The 20,264-nt window shown below is 37.8% G+C and overlaps 1 protein-coding gene across 4 annotated transcripts in view; it reads right to left on the reverse strand.

Moving 5' to 3' along the window:
• Positions 1-375: 375 nt before the first annotated feature.
• The window catches only part of ahi1 (Abelson helper integration site 1), a 90,644-nt gene continuing 70,755 nt past the window's right edge, over positions 376-20,264 (reverse strand). For all 4 annotated transcript variants that reach the window (XM_002935808.5, XM_012963581.3, XM_004914574.4 and 1 more), the window contains exons 20-25: positions 16,993-17,051; positions 14,576-14,644; positions 9,505-9,667; positions 9,285-9,382; positions 5,171-5,250; positions 376-1,448 (exon numbers count right to left, since the gene is read on the reverse strand). In XM_002935808.5, coding sequence (XP_002935854.3) covers positions 1,169-1,448; positions 5,171-5,250; positions 9,285-9,382; positions 9,505-9,667; positions 14,576-14,644; positions 16,993-17,051 — 749 coding nt within the window. In that variant the 3' untranslated portion in view covers positions 376-1,168. The remainder of the gene's footprint in view (positions 1,449-5,170; positions 5,251-9,284; positions 9,383-9,504; positions 9,668-14,575; positions 14,645-16,992; positions 17,052-20,264) is intronic.

Raw genomic sequence — 20,264 nt, forward strand, 5'->3', positions numbered from 1 at the left:
CAGTATTTCTTTAAGAAGCTAGAATAGATGCTGTGTGAATAGAAGATATTAGGTATAAAGGTAACAGAACACACTGATTCAAATAATCCTTCATAGCTTTACGTTTACAGCACTGATATGGTAATTCTCAGCAGTTATTCAGCGAATATATATATGTTCTTGACATGGATAGCTATAGGACAGGAATAAATAATAGGGTTACAAATGAATATAAGATTAAGATAAATAAAGATAATTTAACTAGTGGAAGAACACTATCAGAACAGAAAAAAACATGTTTTGCAAAGTAATAAAAAAAAAAGGTAAAAAAGTAAATCTTTATGTACAGTAGAAAAAAAGGGGCTTATCTTATAAGTATAGCACTGTCTCTCAGTATTTATGAAGTCAGTCTGATTAAGAGTACGAATTACAAAAAGCACAGGCTCTACATATTGGGGTCACTATATTGCTATCCAATATCTGGATTACCTGCATATGGCATGATCAAAGGAAAAATAAATGGTCAAAAAAATTAAAATACAAAAATATATACAAAGCTGGCCCAAAAGGTACAGGAAGGCAGGAAATATTATTTGGTGTTGGTATTAGGGACGCACTGAATCCAGGATTCGGATTCAGGATTCAGCCTTTTTTGGGCGAATCTATGTGCCTGGCCAAACCTTAAAATTGCGTGAATACTTCTCACATAAACACGGAAGCTGAAAATTGTTCATCAAGCCCCCTGTGTGTGCGGTTCTCTTTAACCCTTGTGTGGCCTTATTTGCATATGCAAATTAGAATTCAGTTTGGGTGTTTGGCCAAATCTTCCACAAAGGGTTTGGGGTTCAGCTGAATATCAAAATAGTGGATTCAGTGCATCCCTAGTTGATATGTAGGCACTGCTGGTTTAATAAGCAAATACATAGCTTTCTCTGAGGTTATGGCTAAGGCCTGTCATATGCAGGGTTAATCTCTTTGGATATGAAGTGACCAATGCAAGGCTTGTATTTCTTTTTGATATTTTCTTTTTTACAGGATAGAAATTTTTTTACAAGGATAGAAATTAAGACGGGCACTCCCTATAGTACATATTCCTGCTGGTTCCAAAAACACATACATTTTTCACAATAAACAACCTTTTAAAACACTAATACAAAAATGTTGCCCTTTTTAAGAGCCATTCTCTTTTCTAAACTGGAAGATGGTTCTTTGTTTTCCCCAAGCCCTTATATAAAGGATATCCAACATTATCTTGTGAGTCTGGCTCAAATGCATTATTTGTTTGCCCAGCAGTGCTGCTGTTTTTTAATATTTTTTTCTTTTTGGGTTTCACAGCCACCTTTTCACTTATTTGCCCCCATTCAGGCAAAGCAGTGTTTGCGATGTCAGACGGCTCTGCATGAAGAGAAGTCATTTTGGTTGAACGGTTTGATGGCTCTGGATACAGCTGCTTGTCATGCCTTGATCCACTGCAAAAAGCAGACAAATTATTCTTTATATTTCTCTTACTATACTAAACTATACTGCTTTAACAACATCATTAAAAACCAATACTAAAAAATGGCTACACAAATACATATGGTTTCATAAAACAAATCAATAAAATTATATAAAAAGTGTGTCTTATTTAAATCTATTAACATTTCATTCACAATTTTAAGAAAAGCCTATGCATGATTGTAAAGAAAGGGGCTGGCTCATACAGACATTCCAACATTTTCTTTAAAGAAAGCCTTCCATGCAACCAATATGGCAGCTCCTAACTATCTACAAAGCAAATATGCAGTGAAGAAATGTTTATGCACAACATTTGTTCACACACTTGATAATCAATTTCAGAGAGAATATGTTTATAAAAGGGCAACTCCTACCCAGTGCCCAACCCAACAACCCAGTGCCCCTTGCCTACCCACTCCTTCACCTGTGTCCTCCACTCCCCACCCAAAGGTCTAAAGAGGAGGAATAGAGGTGCTGATGGCATCTGCCAACCATTGTAGCAGTTTTGTAACAGGCAGAAAGACAGGGGCGCCTGTCAGAAATAGGTGGTGCAGAGAAGTGGCCCAATGGGGAGGGGGGCGGGGGCGGTGGTGCAGAGAAGTGGCCCAATGGGGAGGGGGGGTGGTGCAGAGAAGTGGCCCAATGGGGAGGGGGGGGCGGTGGTGCAGAGAAGTGGCCCAATGTGGAGGGGGGGTGGTGCAGAGAAGTGGCCCAATGGGGAGGGGGGGAGGTGCAGAGAAGTGGCCCAATGGGGAGGGGGGGGGTGGTGCGGAGATGGGGATGTTCTCCTTTAAAAACAGGTTTATTTTTATGTCTACTTTTTACCATATTTATGGGGTATTTATATTGTAGAAAGAAATGTCACAGTACTGTACAGTACACTGTACACATATTTTTGGCAAGTTTACTAAACAGAAACGTTTAAGAGACTGCTTTAAGCACAGTGTCATTTTCTCAGTTTGATTTGCTGTCCTTTATTTTATAAACAAAATCATCAGGCTGAAAAGGTGGAAGGTCCCTTTTCTTTCAGACATTCTCTGTCATTTTCCTAAATAATAAAATAAGGGTTGTTTCTTCAGGTCATTATAGTAAAAGGCTGGCGGAAGTCTCATGAACACCCTGGAAATACAAGATTTTCTTGATGTGCAGTGACCCTGTTTAAAGTTCAATTGTCCTCAAAAATGAACAGCTAAGGATAATTCTAACTACAGCATCACTGTTGTAACCACATATGCCTGCCTTTCGAGGGTCACTAACTGCTTTGATTCCTCAATATCCTACCTAAGAAAGTGGATCAGGTTGTCCTAGTTAAACAATGGACCATATCTTTAAAAAACTTTGCCATTTTTTATCTGCTTCAGAATAAATAAGGGGCTTGTGGATATTTTGATAAATTATACCTCCAGATTGTGTCTGGTATAAATAATTATGCATGGTCTTTGTATTTTAAATATTTTAAGATGGCAACTCATTGGAAATCTGTATAATTTGCTAAACAAATACCATACAAAGCACTCTACAATATCACTTGGCACTTCAGTGCTTTTCAGCTTCTCCACTTGCTACACAGGGTTCTTTTACTTAAGGCCAATTAAGTTCTTGTATTTGTCTTTTAAAGGGCACAGGGTTACGACTTTTTCACTCAAAGAAGGAAAGCTGGTTTTAGCAGAATTGTAGGTGGTAGCTGAAAGGTTAAGTGGATTCTAAGTAACATTGGGCGTGCTTGCTGCTTCTCATTGATAATCATCATGGCTGACAAGTGCTGTGGGTCACTTTCTTTTGGCTTCATGTCACACAGGCTACAAATGCTCTTTGTGACACTGGGGGTCATTTATAAGGTTCACGCAGCGCATATTTTTTTTTTGCAAATGGTTGTTTGCACATGTTTTCCCCTAAACACTTACATTTTGCACTGCTATGCTCGTCTTTCCTTTTCTTGTGAATCGCAGTGAAATGCGAACTGCTCAAAAACATTTGCAAATGAGTTTGCAATTTGTATTCACAGTTTGCAAATATGCCATATTTATAAGCTTTATTGATATTCGCACTGCAAATAAAAAATTTGCAATTATGTTTGCACATTACATGCACCAGTCTTGTCCAACTTTATAAATGTAAACATGGGCAGGGCAAATATGTTCATTGTGTAAATAATTTTGCACTGTGCAAATTTTATAAATGACCCTCCACTCATTTTGATGGTTAGCAACTAAAGGTGAGATGGAGGTATTTGGACTTTACCAAAAACCGCCCCCCCTACATCAAACACTGACCCACTGCATGGTAAGCACACACTGCATTTTTGGGCTGAAATCTGCTCTGTGTGCACAATGATAAAGGCAGCAGAACAGCATTTTCTCCACTGGCATATACATGCAAAAAAACACAAATAATAGCTGTGCACATAACTGGAAAGCCCCAATGACCCCTACTTCCTTCAACTGGACTTGATGTCTGCAGGACAGAATGCAGTGCAACATGATAGGACTCATTTACTAAGAAAGGTGCTAAACAGGACAAGTGCAGAGACCCAGAACAACCAGCAATATGCAATCAGCTATTTGTTTTGATCAGCCTACTACAGGTATGGAACCCGTTATCCAGAATGCTCGAGACCTGGGGTTTTCCGGATAAGGGGTCTTTCCGTAATTCGGATCTCCTACCTAAAGTCTGCTAATAATATTATTTAAACAGTAATTAAACCCAATAGGATTGTTTTGCCTCCAATAAGGATTAATTATATCTTAGTTGGGATTAATTATAAGGTACTAGAGAGAAAAGGGAAATAATTTTTAAAAATGTGAATTATTTGATTAAAATGGAGTCTATGGGAGATGGCCTTTCCGTAATTCAGAACTTTCTGGATAATGGGTTTCCGGATAAGGGGTCCGATACCTGTACCAGCTAGAAAATTTAAGCAAATATCTGATTGGTCCCAATGAGCAACTGCAATGATAAAAATAGTTACACAGTTCCTGGTCTGAAATTTTTCAACATGGTTAAGCAATCGATAATGAAAACAAGAAAACCAAAACTGCTCCCAACTTAAAAGGAAAAAAAGCTAATAAATGGCTATATGAAATGAAGTCACAGTTTAAATACCACAATTTATTTTATTCAGCAAACATCCCCATAGGGAAGGCATACTTTCCCATGATATAATATGTAAAGAAAAGGTAAACAGATGATAGAGGAAGTCACATTACTGGGTCTAATGTGCATACTTTATCTAATCAATTACTGATTGCCAGACAATGGTTTTATAGTAAGTGTTATAAAATGTGAATCACAGTTCCTAGATAGGGAATGGACAAAATCTACAAGCGCATGCTGAAGATATATTTACTGGAACAAAGGTGGATAATTTGTTTAAAAAAAAAAAAAAATAAATAATAATATAAAAGAGATCTACCCATTATTACTAAAGGGAGGAAAAGGAAGTCCTCATACAATATCCTGCTCTACATTATCTACAATATACTACATTATGGTTCTTGAGATATTATTAACCATTTCCCTATAGATTAATTCTCCCAGTTACTATCCAGTGGATGAAATCATATCAGGATTTCTACTGGGAAGGCATCCTTATCCTTTTTAAACTGTCTATATGTATCTAAACAAAAATATGTTTTTATATTCGGTGAGATTTTTTTCTGAACATGGAAAGATCCTTCCGAATGCTCTCTCTTACTGTGTCACAGGTGAGTCTGCATCTGTGTCAGTCTGTGGCATAAATTTCAGATCCTTTGACGTGCTGGAGACTGCTGACATCTGCAAACAAACAAAAGGCTTAGTAAAAATTCACAGGCAAGGAGGCCAAGTCTATATCTCAGAAACCCACCAGTTTCCTGGATTGAGAGCAAATATACCCCATTTTCAACAAGCTCTTTCACTTGGGGCATGTGTATATTTATGTGGTTGCCAGAAAGGAAACAGTCACTGGCCCCAATCCTACCCATGCCAGGCAGTTGTCAGGTGAGAAGCAAACACTAGAAATTGCTCAAAGCAAAATCTAACATGCACCTGGCTCTATACCAGTTAAAAAAAAAAAACACACACACACACAAACACAGATACAAAAAATTGCTTCATACCAATCATAAAAAGAAAGCTAAATACATAAGAAAGTAACACAAGTTAAAACAATTATCGCAAGATACTGGTTATACATGGACAAATCTATGGGCTATATTAATGCTCCCTTTATTTACAGCGGGGAAAATAAGTATTAAACCACATCAACTTTTTTTTCAGTAAATATTTTTCTAATGGGTTCTTACCGACATCTGGTGTAAATTTCTTGTCAACAGCCCCAAGTAATCCACACATATAAAGAAATCAAAACAAATATGTCCATAGTTATGTGTAGAAAAGTGGAATGACACAGGGAATAAGTATTGAACACGCTTACTGAAATGTAGAAAAAGCCTTTGTTCTAAAGATTTTCATTTGGATTCAAGTCAGATGATTGACTGTGCCATTTTAGCAGGTTTATTTTCTTTTCTGAAATTCGACTGTGTGTTTGGGAAATGAAATGTCCATCCTGGTTTCATATTCAGCATTCTTATCAAGAATGCCCTGGTACATTTCTCCATTAATCCTTTCTTCAGTAATATGAAGTCTGTAAGTACCATATGCTAAAATGAAAAACAGCCCCATACCAAGATGTTCCTACCTCCAAACTTCACTGTTGGTATGGTGTTTTTGGGGTAACGTCCAGTGCCATTTCTCCTCCAAACATGGTGTGTGCAATGACATCCAAAGAGTTCAATTTTCCCAAAATGTAATTGGCCAAATGTTGTTCAGCAAATTTTAGACAAGCTTCAACATGCTTTTTCTTCAGCAGTGCAGTCTTGCATGGTGATTTTGCATAGAGGCCATGTTGGTTGAGTGCATAGCTTATTGCTTTCTTTAAAACAACTGTATCTGCTAGTTCAAGGTCTTTCTGCAGCGGTCTGTGAGTTATCCATTGCTCTTAGACAACTCTTCTGATTATTTTTTTGACTCCTCTGTCAGAAATCTTGCGAGGAGTATCTGGTCGTGGCTGGTTTAGGCCACTTTCAGATTATGGCCCCAACGGTGCCCACTGGAACATTGAGAAGCTTAGAACTATGTCTGTAACCAATGCCATCAGTATGTTTTACAACAATAAGATTGCAAAGGTCTTAAGAGAGCTCTTTGCTTTTACCCATCATCAGATGCTTGTTGTCTGGTACCTTGGTAATGAGAAACCTTTTAATAGGCCATCAATTAGGACTAAACCAGCTGATATTAATTTTCACAGGATTGCTTTCTAAATTCTGACATATTTCAGCAGGTTTCTTGACTTTCCATGCCCTTTTGCACCTCCTTTTCTGTGTTCAATACTTTATCCCTGTGTCATTCCACTTTACTACACATAACTTAATGAAGGACTGTAACATTGAACTGGAAAAACCCTGTTAGAATTCCAAGTTGGCTTGGAGCAGTTACAGAGAGGTTTACCACTGAGAAACTGGCCCTCATTAGGAAAGATCTTTCAGCTTAACACTGGAAATGCAGGCAAAACACATCTTAACTCCCTCCCTTCTTATTGTTAAACAAGACAATTCCACAACTCTACCTATAATCTAACATACAGTGGCTTGCAAAAGTATTCGGCCCCCTTGAACTTTTCCACATTTTGTCACATTACAGCCACAAACATTAATCAATTTTATTGGAATTCCACCTGAAAGACCAATACAAAGTGGCGTACACGTGAGAAGTGGAACAAAAATCATACATGATTCCAAACATTTTTTACAAATAATTAACAGCAAAGTGGGGTGTGCGTAATTATTCAGCCCCCTTTGGTCTGAGTGCAGTCAGTTGCCCATAGACATTGCCTGATGAGTGCTAATGACTAAATAGAGTGCACCTGTGTGTAATCTAATGTCAGTACAAATACAGCTGCTCTGTGACGGCCTCAGAGGTTGTCTAAGAGAATATTGGGAGCAACAACACCATGAAGTCCAAAGAACACACCAGACAGGTCAGGGATAAAGTTATTGAGAAATTTAAAGCAGGCTTAGGCTACAAAAAGATTTCCAAAGCCTTGAACATCCCACGGAGCACTGTTCAAGCGATCATTCAGAAATGGAAGGAGTATGGCACAACTGTAAACCTACCAAGACAAGGCCGTCCACCTAAACTCACAGGCCGAACAAGGAGAGCGCAGATCAGAAATGCAGCCAAGAGGCCCATGGTGACTCTGGACGAGCTGCAGAGATTTACAGCTCAGGTAGGGGAATCTGTCCATAGGACAACTATTAGTCGTGCACTGCACAAAGTTGGCCTTTATGGAAGAGTGGCAAGAAGAAAGCCATTGAAACCATAAGAAGTCCCGTTTGCAGTTTGCCACAAGCCATGTGGGGGACACAGCAAACATGTGGAAGAAGGTGCTCTGGTCAGATGAGACCAAAATGGAACTTTTTGGCCAAAATGCAAAACGCTATGTGTGTCGGAAAACTAACACTGCACATCACTCTGAACACACCATCCCCACTGTCAAATATGGTGGTGGCAGCATCATGCCCTGGGGGTGCTTCTCTTCAGCAGGGACAGGGAAGCTGGTCAGAGTTGATGGGAAGATGGATGGAGCCAAATACAGGGCAATCTTGGAAGAAAACCTCTTGGAGTCTGCAAAAGCTTGAGACTGGGGCGGAGGTTCACCTTCCAGCAGGACAACGAGCCTAAACATAAAGCCAGGGCAACAATGGAATGGTTTAAAACAAAACATATCCATGTGTTAGAATGGCCCAGTCAAAGTCCAGATCTAAATCCAATCGAGAATCTGTGGCAAGATCTGAAAACTGCTATTCACAAACGCTGTCCATCTAATCTGACTGAGCTGGAGCTGTTTTGCAAAGAAGAATGGGCAAGGATTTCAGTCTCTAGATGTGCAAAGCTGGTAGAGACCTACCCTAAAAGACTGGCAGCTGTAATTGCAGCAAAAGGTGGTTCTACAAAGTATTGACTCAGGGGGCTGAATAATTACGCACACCCCACTTTGCAGTTATTTATTTGTAAAAAATGTTTGGAATCATGTATGATTTTCGTTCCACTTATCACATGTACACCACTTTGTATTGGTCTTTCACGTGGAATTCCAATAAAATTGATTCATGCTTGTGGCTGTAATGTGACAAAATGTGGAAAAGTTCAAGGGGGCCGAATACTTTTGCAAGCCACTGTATGTCAGCAATATAAAGTAAAGTGAAATAATATATTGTGATCAATTGCTGAAATTGAGCTTCCATAACCTGATCTACTGTATAACAACCGTGGAATAACTGTCAATATAATTTTTATTGTGTCTATTAAGTCAAACGAAATCAACATTACTTAAACTATATAAATGATTTTTTTCCTTCAGTCCTGGAATTCACAATCATAGGAAAAAGGCAAGCTTTGTATCATCCCAAATTCTTATGTGCCACAATGGGGGGTATCTAATGCCCATGCACTAGCTACACAATCACAGGTGGTGAGGAGGGGGGAATGTAAGTAGTGCAGTGACATATAGGACGCGCTGAATAGAGAGTGAAACAAATTGCCTGCCCCATCTGTATGCCCAGGCGGGACAGGCAATATATGATTATAAATACCATTATAATAGGTATGGATAATTTAATTTAAAAAAATTAAGAATTAAGATTTAATGTTTAGTTTGGAAAGAACTATTATTATACAGCTTTTTATATGTGGATGACAGGAGACCTTTGAAGCTAAGTACATATTCACATAACACAACAGTTATTTGTGTGGACTTTTGGAATATTTACCATGTTAGAACTGTAAGATTGATCAATGTCATATTGTTCCATATTACGATCATCCAAATCATGTGCCACTGCAGGTGAGAAACTATCATTATGCTCATCTGGGGGAAAAAAAAAAAAGGACAGAGGTGAGACTATCTTAATTAGAATAAATTCTGCTGTCTGGGGCAAAACAATCAGTTAAACCCACATTACCCTACTTTGTAAGGAGATGCACACTTACTCTCAGAAGCCACATAATTTGCTGGAAAATAACCTTGTTGTCCATTTGCTAGACTGCCAAACCACCAATTGTCATTATCTTTGTACAACACATGGATAATGTCACTACGATGGATGGTTAGCTCATCAGATCGATGTGCTGTGTAGTCATACAAAGCCACGACCTAGAAGGAAGATAAGACCACCACAGCTTTATCACATCAATGCCACAAAGAAACCCTTCAGCATTTACTTCCTCTCACAGAAAAGCAGCTGAAACCAAAGCTCTACCTTGGTAAGGTTTGAGGCTTTGTCAACTTTGTACTAAAGGGATCAAGGTGGTGGGAACACAGCAGGAGAAGCACGATAAAGAGCTGTGGGAAATGTTAGAAATGGTTTAACATACAAGCAGCAGCTGCTTAATTACCCATTTATGTAGAAATGTATACAAGGTATTCATTCTACATTCTCAGAATGCCACAAACAGAGAAATCCTAATAACGTTTTGCTTAACTTTTACACAATACAAAAAAATAAAACAGCTTTTCTCCCTTAGGGCCATGGCTCACTGGGCCTATGGTTAATTCTGGTTAATCTTGGTAACAAAACGCCTTCCCACCGCCAATAATGTGAATCGCCAGTGGGAAGGCATACGCAACACTTTATTTAAACACAAAGTTTCTTTTTTTTCTCATTTTTAATTTTTGAGTTTTACAAACAATACAATTCTTAGAAAGCAAAATTGTGTTATCTATTCAAGATCATAATAACATATTAGTTACAAATCTAATAGTAAAGCTTCTACAAGTTATATTCGCTTGTGTTATGCAAATTTCAAAAGGGAAATTAGCCTGTCTGTTGTCAGTGAGAAGCGTATGCATTGAGAATTGAGTTTTTGTTAAGTAGGGGGAAGAATTCCAGGCAGAGAAAACGCATAGTTTAGGAAGATAGAGAGATAAGAGAAAAGATTTTCGCACAATCTCCCCTATGCTGCCTGTGGGTGGTGAACCTGGCACCGTGTGCTGCCTGGGTGTGCCCTACCTTGCCTGTGTGTGCCATACTCTGCTTGCCCTACCCTGCCAGTGTGTGCCATACTCTGCTTGCCCTATGCTGCCTGTGTGTGCCATACTCTGCCTACCCTATGCTGCCTGTGGGAGGTGAACCTGGAAGGGGTTTGTTCTTGCAGTTTATTAGCATTTGGAAACAGTTGTTGAGGGATTCCTAAGGTGTGTAATTATGTGGTGAGGGTTGTTGTTCTACCCACATGGTGGGCATATGGATTTAAGGGTGTGACTTAATATGACATTATAAACTTCTATCACATACGAGTGATGGTTGATATCCCTTCAGTGAGCACCAATTATTTTTTTTTAAATTTTTTTGGTGTGCTTAACAATTAATGTGGGTATGGTGTTAAAAGCTCTTTTGATAACATGGGTGTGGTTTAAAGTGGGTGTGGTTTTAATAAAGGGGGGAGTGGTAAAACCAAGCTTCCATTATCAGCCCTCCATGTCAAAACGTAACAGTAAAAGCTTTATCTGACTAAGGTGAGCAACTTGAAGCAAATCTCCCTGGAAGAAAAAGCCAAAATCCCTCCATGACAAAGTGGAGCATATGTATTAACACTGGAGGCAAACATTGCCAGTGATGTTGCCCACAGCAACCAATCAGCAATTATATTTGAACAGTGACCTTCGAATTAGAAAACAAAAGCAAATAGCTGATTGGTTGCTATGGGCAACACCACTGGTGATGCTTGTCTCCAATATTAATGAATATGCCCCATCATGAGCAGAGCATACTGACACCAGAAGTCATGAAGCTGTAATTGTCGAAAAATGCCTCTACAAATGAAGTGTGGTGATGGCATATGTGCGCAGAATATGTCAGTTTATTTTATTAAGCAACCACAAAACAAGGTACTGTATATACTCGAGTATAAGCCGATCCGAATATAAGCTGAGGTACCTAAAGCTGGAAAAACTTACTGACTCGAGTATAAGCCTAGGGTGGGAAATGCAGCAGCTACTGCCAAGATTCATCAAAATAAATACCAATAAAATTACATTAAATGAGGCATCAGTGGGGTATATGTTTTTAAATATTTATTTCAAATAAAAACTGTAAACTAGCTCTGTAAGTGGAGGGTCAACAAAAACAAATGTTTTATCAACAATGATACCTTAAGAGTACTCAATCAGTTAAATCCTTCAAAACTATATATAGTTTATATAGAATATAAAGTGCAATGTCTAGTGCAGAATGGGTCAGGTGAGGATGGTAGATGAAGATGAATTTGGGAGCGGGCCAGGGTACTGGAGGGTCTGGTTGCGGATGGCCTAATTTGCACACAAAGGACAGAGGGTGCTAGTCTGGAGGGACCCATGGCACCCGACTCGAGTATAAGCCAAGGGTGACTTTTTCAGCACATTTTGGGTGCTGAAAAACTAGGCTTATACGCGAGTATATTCAGTATGTCATTTAATAAAATAAAAAGGAACGGCCAGTGTGTATATTCACATAGCTTTCTATGAATCCTTTAGTATAAGGGTCAACTTTATTAAGGCATCTCTAAGACACCTATACTTTTGATTGTTGAAATAGATGTGTCCTAGAATACACAGGTGTCCTGTTTGACAACAGACACTGTCTATACAACGTCTGGAATGTCAATCAGTAAAACATGGAAATCTATTAAGAAGAAATAAGTGCCTTTTACAGATAAACAAACCTGTTCTTTGACTTTGGCTCCACTTATTCATACATACCACCAATTTACTGTATTAAATAACATTCTTATTGTCAGACTTAAAAGAAACATTAAAGGAAGATTTCATATTACTGGATTCTGGAAAAATGCACTTAACCCTGTCAGACAGTACAAGGCTTGCCACCTGAGTGGTATTTTACTGGCCTAGCCAGTACTAGCTAAAGCCAGCATAAAAAGTCTGACCCACCACAGTAGTCTGACCCTATATGATATAATACAAAAACATTATAAAACAAAACAGGTTTCAGAGGAGGACAAGCAAAATCAAATGAAAATATTTTGCTTAGTTTGTGAAGTTAAACTATTATGTGTTTATCCTAATGCTTTGCATTAAAGTCATCTGTTTGACAAGTGCCAGGCCCAAATTAATAGCAAATGGCACCCCCCCCCCCAAAAAAAAAAAAAACTAATTAACAACTTTAAAACATGTAATACAGATGCTAGATAAAAGGATTTATTATCCACACATTTCTGGGCATCAGGAGAGCTGAACACCAATACAAGCCTAAATGTTCTGTTTATGCCATTATTTTAACATTGTAAGCCAAGCTTCTAACACGCACAGGACTTACACCAGCCTTGATCACATCTGCAAAGTATGATAAAATAATGCAAGAAGTACATCTTAGCAAACAGCTAAACTCAGTGTTTACATTTATAGAACATTTTGCATTTGTCTACATTGTTAACCTCAAACACTAGAATTTATTAGGGGAAAAAAAAACAAAAACCCAGCAACCCTTTCCTGTTAAAGGAAAAACATACCCTTGTACATTACAGGTCTGTAGAAATAAACTGCATAAAACAGCTCCTATGTAAAACACTGCTTCGAAGTAAATACTTTTCATAAAAAAAGACTTTTCTATGGGATAAATTATTTGGAAACCTAATTTCAGGAAGGCCATAGATTCCATTTGAAGCAAATAATTCTAATTTTTAAAAAATGTTTTTCCACCAGAGATTAACTCTGACTTCAGTACAAAGGTATTTTTGTCGCTCATGTTGGAAGAAATTTACAGTGGTGCTTGAAAGTTTGTAAACCCTTTCAAACTGTCTAGCTTTTTATATGAATGTGACCTAAAACATCATCTGATTTTCAAACAAGTCCTAAAAGTAGATGAAGAAAACCTAGTTAAATAAATGAAACGAAAATTATTATATTTGGTATATATTTAATGGAGAAAAAAAAAAAGATCCAATAACATATCTGCATGTGGCAAAAATAAGTGAATCGTGCTCTCAGTATTTGATGTGACAAATGAAACGTTTGAGGTAACTGTTGATCAGTCCTGCACATTGACTTGTCTTGGATATTGGTGGGTTTCCTGTAGGTCTTTCCACAACATTTCAATTGGATTAAGGTCAGGACTTTGACTTGGCCATTCCAGAACATTCACTTTATTCTTATTTAACCATACTTTGGTAGAACGATCTTTTGCTGCATGACTCACTGACTCAGTTTACAGATAGATGTCTTGACATTTCCTTGAGAATTCTCTGGTACAGTTAAAAATTCATTGTTCCGTCAATAATGGCAAGCCGCCCAAGCCCAGATGTAGCAAACAGGCCTAAACCAGAACACTCCGCACCATGATTTTTAACAGATGGGATAGGGTTTTTAAGCTGGAATGCAGTTTTTTTCTTTCTCCAAATGTAATATTCCTCATTTAAGCCAAAAAGCGCTATATTGGCTTCATCCCTCCACAAAACATTCTTCCAGTATCCTCCTGGTTTGTTCACATCTGTTTGATGGGCATCAACAACTGTTTTTGTAAGGTTCTCAGACACCTCCATTGTTCAAGCCATGATACCCATCCACAAATGTGTTGTATGTATGATCAGGCTTTGTTGGATTCCCATTCTTTAAATAAAACAGGGTCTCTCACTCACACCTGATTGTCATCCCATTGACTGAAACACCAGACTCTGATTTCACCTTCATATTATATGAAAATCCTAAGGATTTACTTACTTTTGCCACATGTAGGTTATTGGATCATTTTTTTCAATAAACACACTACCAAATATAATGATATTTGTTGCATTTGTTCAACTAGGTTTTCTTCATCTACTTTTAGGACTTGTTTGAAAATCAGATGATGTTTCAGGTCATATTCATATAAATATATAGAAAATTTTAAAGGGTTCACAAACTTTCAAAACCCACTGTAACACTGGTGACAAAACGTCCCACATGCAGGGTTTATTTATTGTTTCACTTGGAAAATGTCAACATGTTATGGTATCATTTAAAGTTTGAAAACTGACATTACCAATGTATTAATACAGCAACCCAAGAATAAGTCTACTACACAATACTTACTGTCTCTTGAAATGGCAGGGCATTATCAGCTTCGATTTTAAGAGAAGAAATCCTTGCCTCGGTGTTACTCTGCGACAACAAAAAATATACATTTGATTCATCTGGTGAACTGTAGCAAGCTCTGCTTTCACCTTTTCATAAATATAACCCTCAGTATACAGATTTAGCCAATTAATGACAACCTTTTTTAATCACTTTTTGCAAGAGATATTATTGTGTATGCATGTGTATGAAAATATCCTAACTAATGTACTGTTGCAAGGACAGAGGGGACATAAAAAACTTATTTATGCTCTAAATCCATTGATTTAAACTTGTGGGAAACTGGAACACCATTTTATGCCCAAATTCTGTGAAAAAAAAATTCACATAATAAGTTTCCATATGTTCTGCCCTTCTTTCTAAAAAACAGAAGGGTTAAGAATTAAAAATCTCATTTTGCCCAAGCCACAACTGTACAATGATGTGACAGAAATTGCATATACCCTGAAGCTTTATTTTAACTGGCACAAACTATTTTCCTCTCTGAACAGGTGTTTTCAGAAAACAAGTTTTGCTTCTAGTTCACTCCTGCCCACACATTTATCAGTAGGCCAAAATTACTTAACTAACTTTTGTTTGCTTTCTGAAATTAAAGGCTTTTTAAAGGCAGGGTGTGTCTGTGTAGTTATGGCACAGATCTCCCCTACGTTCTCTATACGATGACTCACTTATAGTCAAGAGGAAAAAACATTTTCAATAAAAAAGTGCAAGATATTCTCTTGGGTTCATCCAGGGGCAGTAAAATTGTTGTCACAAAAAATCACTTGTGTGTTCATTGTGCATAGGATATTACTGAAATGAATAAAGCTTTGTATTAACATACACCCCCAGAAGCCCCAGAATATAGGTACATATGTAATTCTGATACAAAAATGCAATGTTTTCACTTTAAGCACAATATTATCAGCCACTAGGAAATTTTTATTTTATTTTATTTAGAGCTGTGTTTCACACTCCAGTCAGGATTTCAACCTCAAGTACAAAAGCTTTGGCATCAGGTTACATGTCCCAAACAGCCAATCCCCTGCAGAAAAATTCTGCTACATAAGGGAAAACAGAGCTAAAGGCACTAATGTAGTTCCTTCTCCATCATAATTTGAGAAGGTGCATTCTTACTTAAAAAAAAGAAAAAAAGTTTGGACAAATTAGACCAGAACTCTTGACTCATCCTCTATGTACAGGTATGGGACCCGTTATCCAGAATGCTCGGGACCTGGGGTTTTTCGGATAAGGGATGTTTCTGTAATTTGGATCTCCTACATTAATTCTGCTAAAAAATTTATTTAAACAGTAATTAAACGCAATAGGAATGTTTTGGCTCCAAGAATGAATTGTATCTTAATCTTTATTATTACAGAGAAAAAGGAAACCATTTTTAAAAATGTGAATTATTTGATTAAAATGGAGTCTATGGGAGATGGCCTTTCCGTAATTTGGAACTTTCTGGATAATGGGTTTCTGGATAAGGGGTCCCATACCTGTACCGTAAAACGTTGCACATTTTCATACAAACCTATTCCACAAGGATGCAATTGATCAAACATTTAAAGACACCAGCTATCTACTACACAGCCAGGCTTATTTATTAAAGGGGGCATTCAACTTTATTAATTTTTAAAAATAGTCTAATGGCCATTTAAATGATATTTACAATTTGGTTTAATTTAAAAAAAAAAAAATGGTTTGTTTTTAATATATGTACCTGCAAAGATAGCGGTGCATAAAACCTTGGATCTCATTGCTCTTCCAGCCTCCTACATACTTACATTGCAAGGAGTCACAGGCAACACTTGCTAGTGCACACCCCTGCTTCCACTAGCAATTGAAGCGATTGGCTGAATCACATTAGCCAATTAGATCACTGAGATGCAAATTAATGGAGTGTGTAAAGTAGTTGTCAATGCCTGCACTTCCTCCTTCATGGTTGTAATGCTATTCTGACATAGACAGGTCCTGGTATCAGCGATCCCCTGGCTTGGGCAGACAGAAGGCTCTATGCAGTTCTACCTTTCCATGTAGCTTTATTGAAAATTATTAATTTGTTTTAAATTGAACCAAATAATTTAACAACTAACAAATAATTGAAATGTTGCTAAGTATAGGATATTTTCTAACATAACTAAAAATTAACTTAATTGTGCAAACACAAAGAACAGGTGACAAGCACAATCTGCACTGTGAACTCATTAGCTATATTTGTTACCATTACTAGATCACATTCAAAAACTCATGACGCAGAAAAAGGCTTTAAAAAAATATCTTCATTGTTTGTCACTGGCGCTATACTTTAAATGGAATTAAAACAGTTGTTCATTACCTACCAATATGTCTATATTTTAGAATATAATGTTTGCGCATAATGCAGACAAACTTACCATTTGCAGCTTGATTGATGGTGTTCGGCTGAGTGCCTGTCCCACTGGACTAAAGCCCCCTGTGAAAAGACAAGTCTGTATTTGTTTACCTGTTTCTGTTCCACTCTGTATAAGCTGGACTATTTTGACAACATAGCAGGTTGTAGGGGCAAGATTTACCAACCCCCCCCCCCCCACAGGGCAGCACTAGAGGAATTTCTCTCAACAGTTGCAGGTTTATGGCCTACAGGCAAACAGTTAGTGTTTACAACGTAATTGTTATCTGTATTTAGGGATTTAATGCTATGCTCTAGTGCATATTCCCATGTAGAACTGCGCATAGAAATAGTGAAAGACTATACAACGAAAGCATCAAACAATTATCATATATAATGGCACTGTCTAAACAAACAAATCGTAATAAGCTACATAAAGTGTGTCAAATGGCCATAGCGAAAGTTTGCATGCCTTCTTTCATTAAACATTATGGATCGATACACACAGTATTCTGTTCACTCACGGATTAGTATTATTGTCATTTTAAAAATCAGCAAATATTTTTCTTTCCCATAATCAGACGGGCAGTTAATAACTGTTATTAAACATAAAAAGGGTCAGTCACTATACCCCATGACTGATCCTGAAAAATAAAGAGTAAAGAGCTAAATGATCATGCTAGGTGCCTTATGCACATACATTCTGTTCTTGAACATATTCTATTTAGTTTGGCTAAAAAATACCACTGCTAATGCAGGCAAACTGCTAAATTTGGAAGGGGCCTTGCAACCCCTCATGCTAATAAAAACCTCTTTGGTACTCATAAATGATTTAATATAACAGTTAACAATTGAATAAAATTCAAATATTCCTGTTTGCCATTTTTTTTTTAGACACATATACATAAACTATACATACAAACATTAATACTAACTGTAGATATTAGTATCACAGTAACCTTGGATACTATGCTTGTTCAAAAACTCATCCAAGCCCCTCTTAAAGGCATTAACTAAAGGGGTGACCTCTGGTGCGTTGATTGTTTTTATGGGAAAAAAGAACATCCCCCATCTGCCTATAATCCCCTCTAATGTACTTGTACAGAGTAATCATGTCCCCTCGCAAGCGCCTCTTTTCCAGAGAAAACAACCTCAACCTCGACAGTCTCACCTCATAGTTTAAATCTTCCATCCCCTTAACCAGTTTAGTTGCACGTCTCTGCACTCTCTCCAGCTCATTAATATCCTTCTTAAGGACTGGAGCCCAAAACTGCACTGCATACTCAAGGTGAGGCCTTACCAGGGACCTATAAAGGGGCAAAATTATGTTCTCATCCCTTGAGTCAATGCCCTTTTTTATACAAGACAGCACTTTATTTGCTTTAGTAGCCACAGAATGACACTGCCTGGAATTAGACAATTTGTTATCAACAAAAACCCCTAGATCCTTCTCCATTAAGGATACCCCCAACACACTACCATTCAGTAGACAGTTCGCGTTTATATTATTTCTACCAAAGTGCATAACTTTGCACTTATCAACATTGAACCTCATTTTCCAGTTTGCTGCCCAGTTTTCCAATTTTGTCAAATCGCTCTGCAAAGCGGCAGCATCCTGCATGTAACTTATAGTTTTGCACAATTTTGTGTCATCAGCAAAAATAGAAACAGTACTCTCTATGCCCCCCTCCAGGTCATTAATAAACAAGTTAAAAAGCAAAGGACCAAGGACTGACCCCTGCGGTACTCCACTAACCACACTGGTCCAATTAGAAAATGTTCCATTTACCACCACTCTTTGTACTCTATCCTTCAGCTAGTTCTCTATCCAATTACAAATATTATGTTCTAGGCCAATATTCCTTAATTTGATCATTAACTTTCTGTGAGGTACTGTATCAAACGCTTTAGCAAAGTCCAAGTAGATGACATCAACTGCCATTCCAGCATCGAGGTTCCTGCTCACCTCCTCATAAAAGGCGACTAAATTAGTCTGGCAAGATCTGTTACGCATAAAACCATGCTGGCACAAACTAATAGTATTGTGAACTGCAATGTATTCATCCCTTATTACCCCTTCCAAAATTTTTCCTACTACTGATGTCAAACTAACAGGCCTATAGTTTTCAGGCTAAGAACGGGCTCCATTTTTAAATAACGGCACCACATTAGCAATCCGCCAGTCTCTCGGCACTATGCCAGACCTCAATGAATCCTGAAAAATTAAGTGAAGAGGTTTGGCAATCACAGCGCTCAGCTCATTTAATACCCTGGGATGAATCCCATCTGGCCCTGGACCTTTGTTTACCTTTACATGTTCAAGTCTCTTTTGAATTTCCTCCCGAGTGACCCATGCGTCTGTAGCTAAATTACTAGAACTGGGCATATTAAAAGGGAAGCCTTCATTATCTGGCTCCTCAGATGTATAGACAGATGAAAAATAAGAGTTCAAAATTTCAGCTCAACTGTAAATGGTAACCCCTTATTACAATGATACAATGACAAGCTATAGGAGAGGAGCTTGAACTCAGCATTAAATTAAAACAAAACTTTTTTTAAAATTCAATATTTTACATGGTACAGGAGACAACATAGTACATTTCTTGTATCTGTATGTTTTAACTGTATTAATTAAAAATACATAGTTACACAGTCTGTACAAGTACATTAGAGGGGATTATAGGAAGATAAGGGGTGTTTTTTTCCCCATAAAAACAATCAACACACCAGAGGCCTCCCCTTTAGATTAGAAGGAACGGAGCTTCCATTTGAAGCAGCGTAGGGGGGTTTTCACGGTGAGGGCAGTGAGGTTGTGGAATGCCCTTCCTAGTGATGTGGTAATGGCAGATTCTGTTAATACCTTTAAGAGGGGCCTGGATGAGTTCTTGAACAAGCATAATACCCAAGGCTATTGTGATACTAATATCTACAGTTAGTATTAATGTTTGTATATATATATATATAGTTTATGTATGTGTTGTATAGATTGGTAAGTATAGGTTGTGTGTGCTGGGTTTACTTGGAAGGGTTGAACTTAATGGACTCTGGTCTTTTTTCAACCCTATGTAACTATATGCAGGGAGATTGTAGCATGACTTGATCATATGTAACACAATTATCCAGATCTTTTTTACTAGTAGAGGGGGAGTAGGAGGCTTATCGATCCAGTCATATTTGATCCGCTGATTGATAAGTTCCCCAATGGGGGCTTCTGGCCACCATTTGGTGTATCAAAAGGAGCTAGCAATTTAGAATTTTACTAATGCTCCAGTGTATCTAGAAATCTACTTCAGATTT

The sequence above is a fragment of the Xenopus tropicalis genome, chromosome 5 (genome assembly GCF_000004195.4).
Source record: "Xenopus tropicalis strain Nigerian chromosome 5, UCB_Xtro_10.0, whole genome shotgun sequence".
Classification (NCBI taxonomy): Eukaryota; Metazoa; Chordata; class Amphibia; order Anura; family Pipidae; genus Xenopus; species Xenopus tropicalis.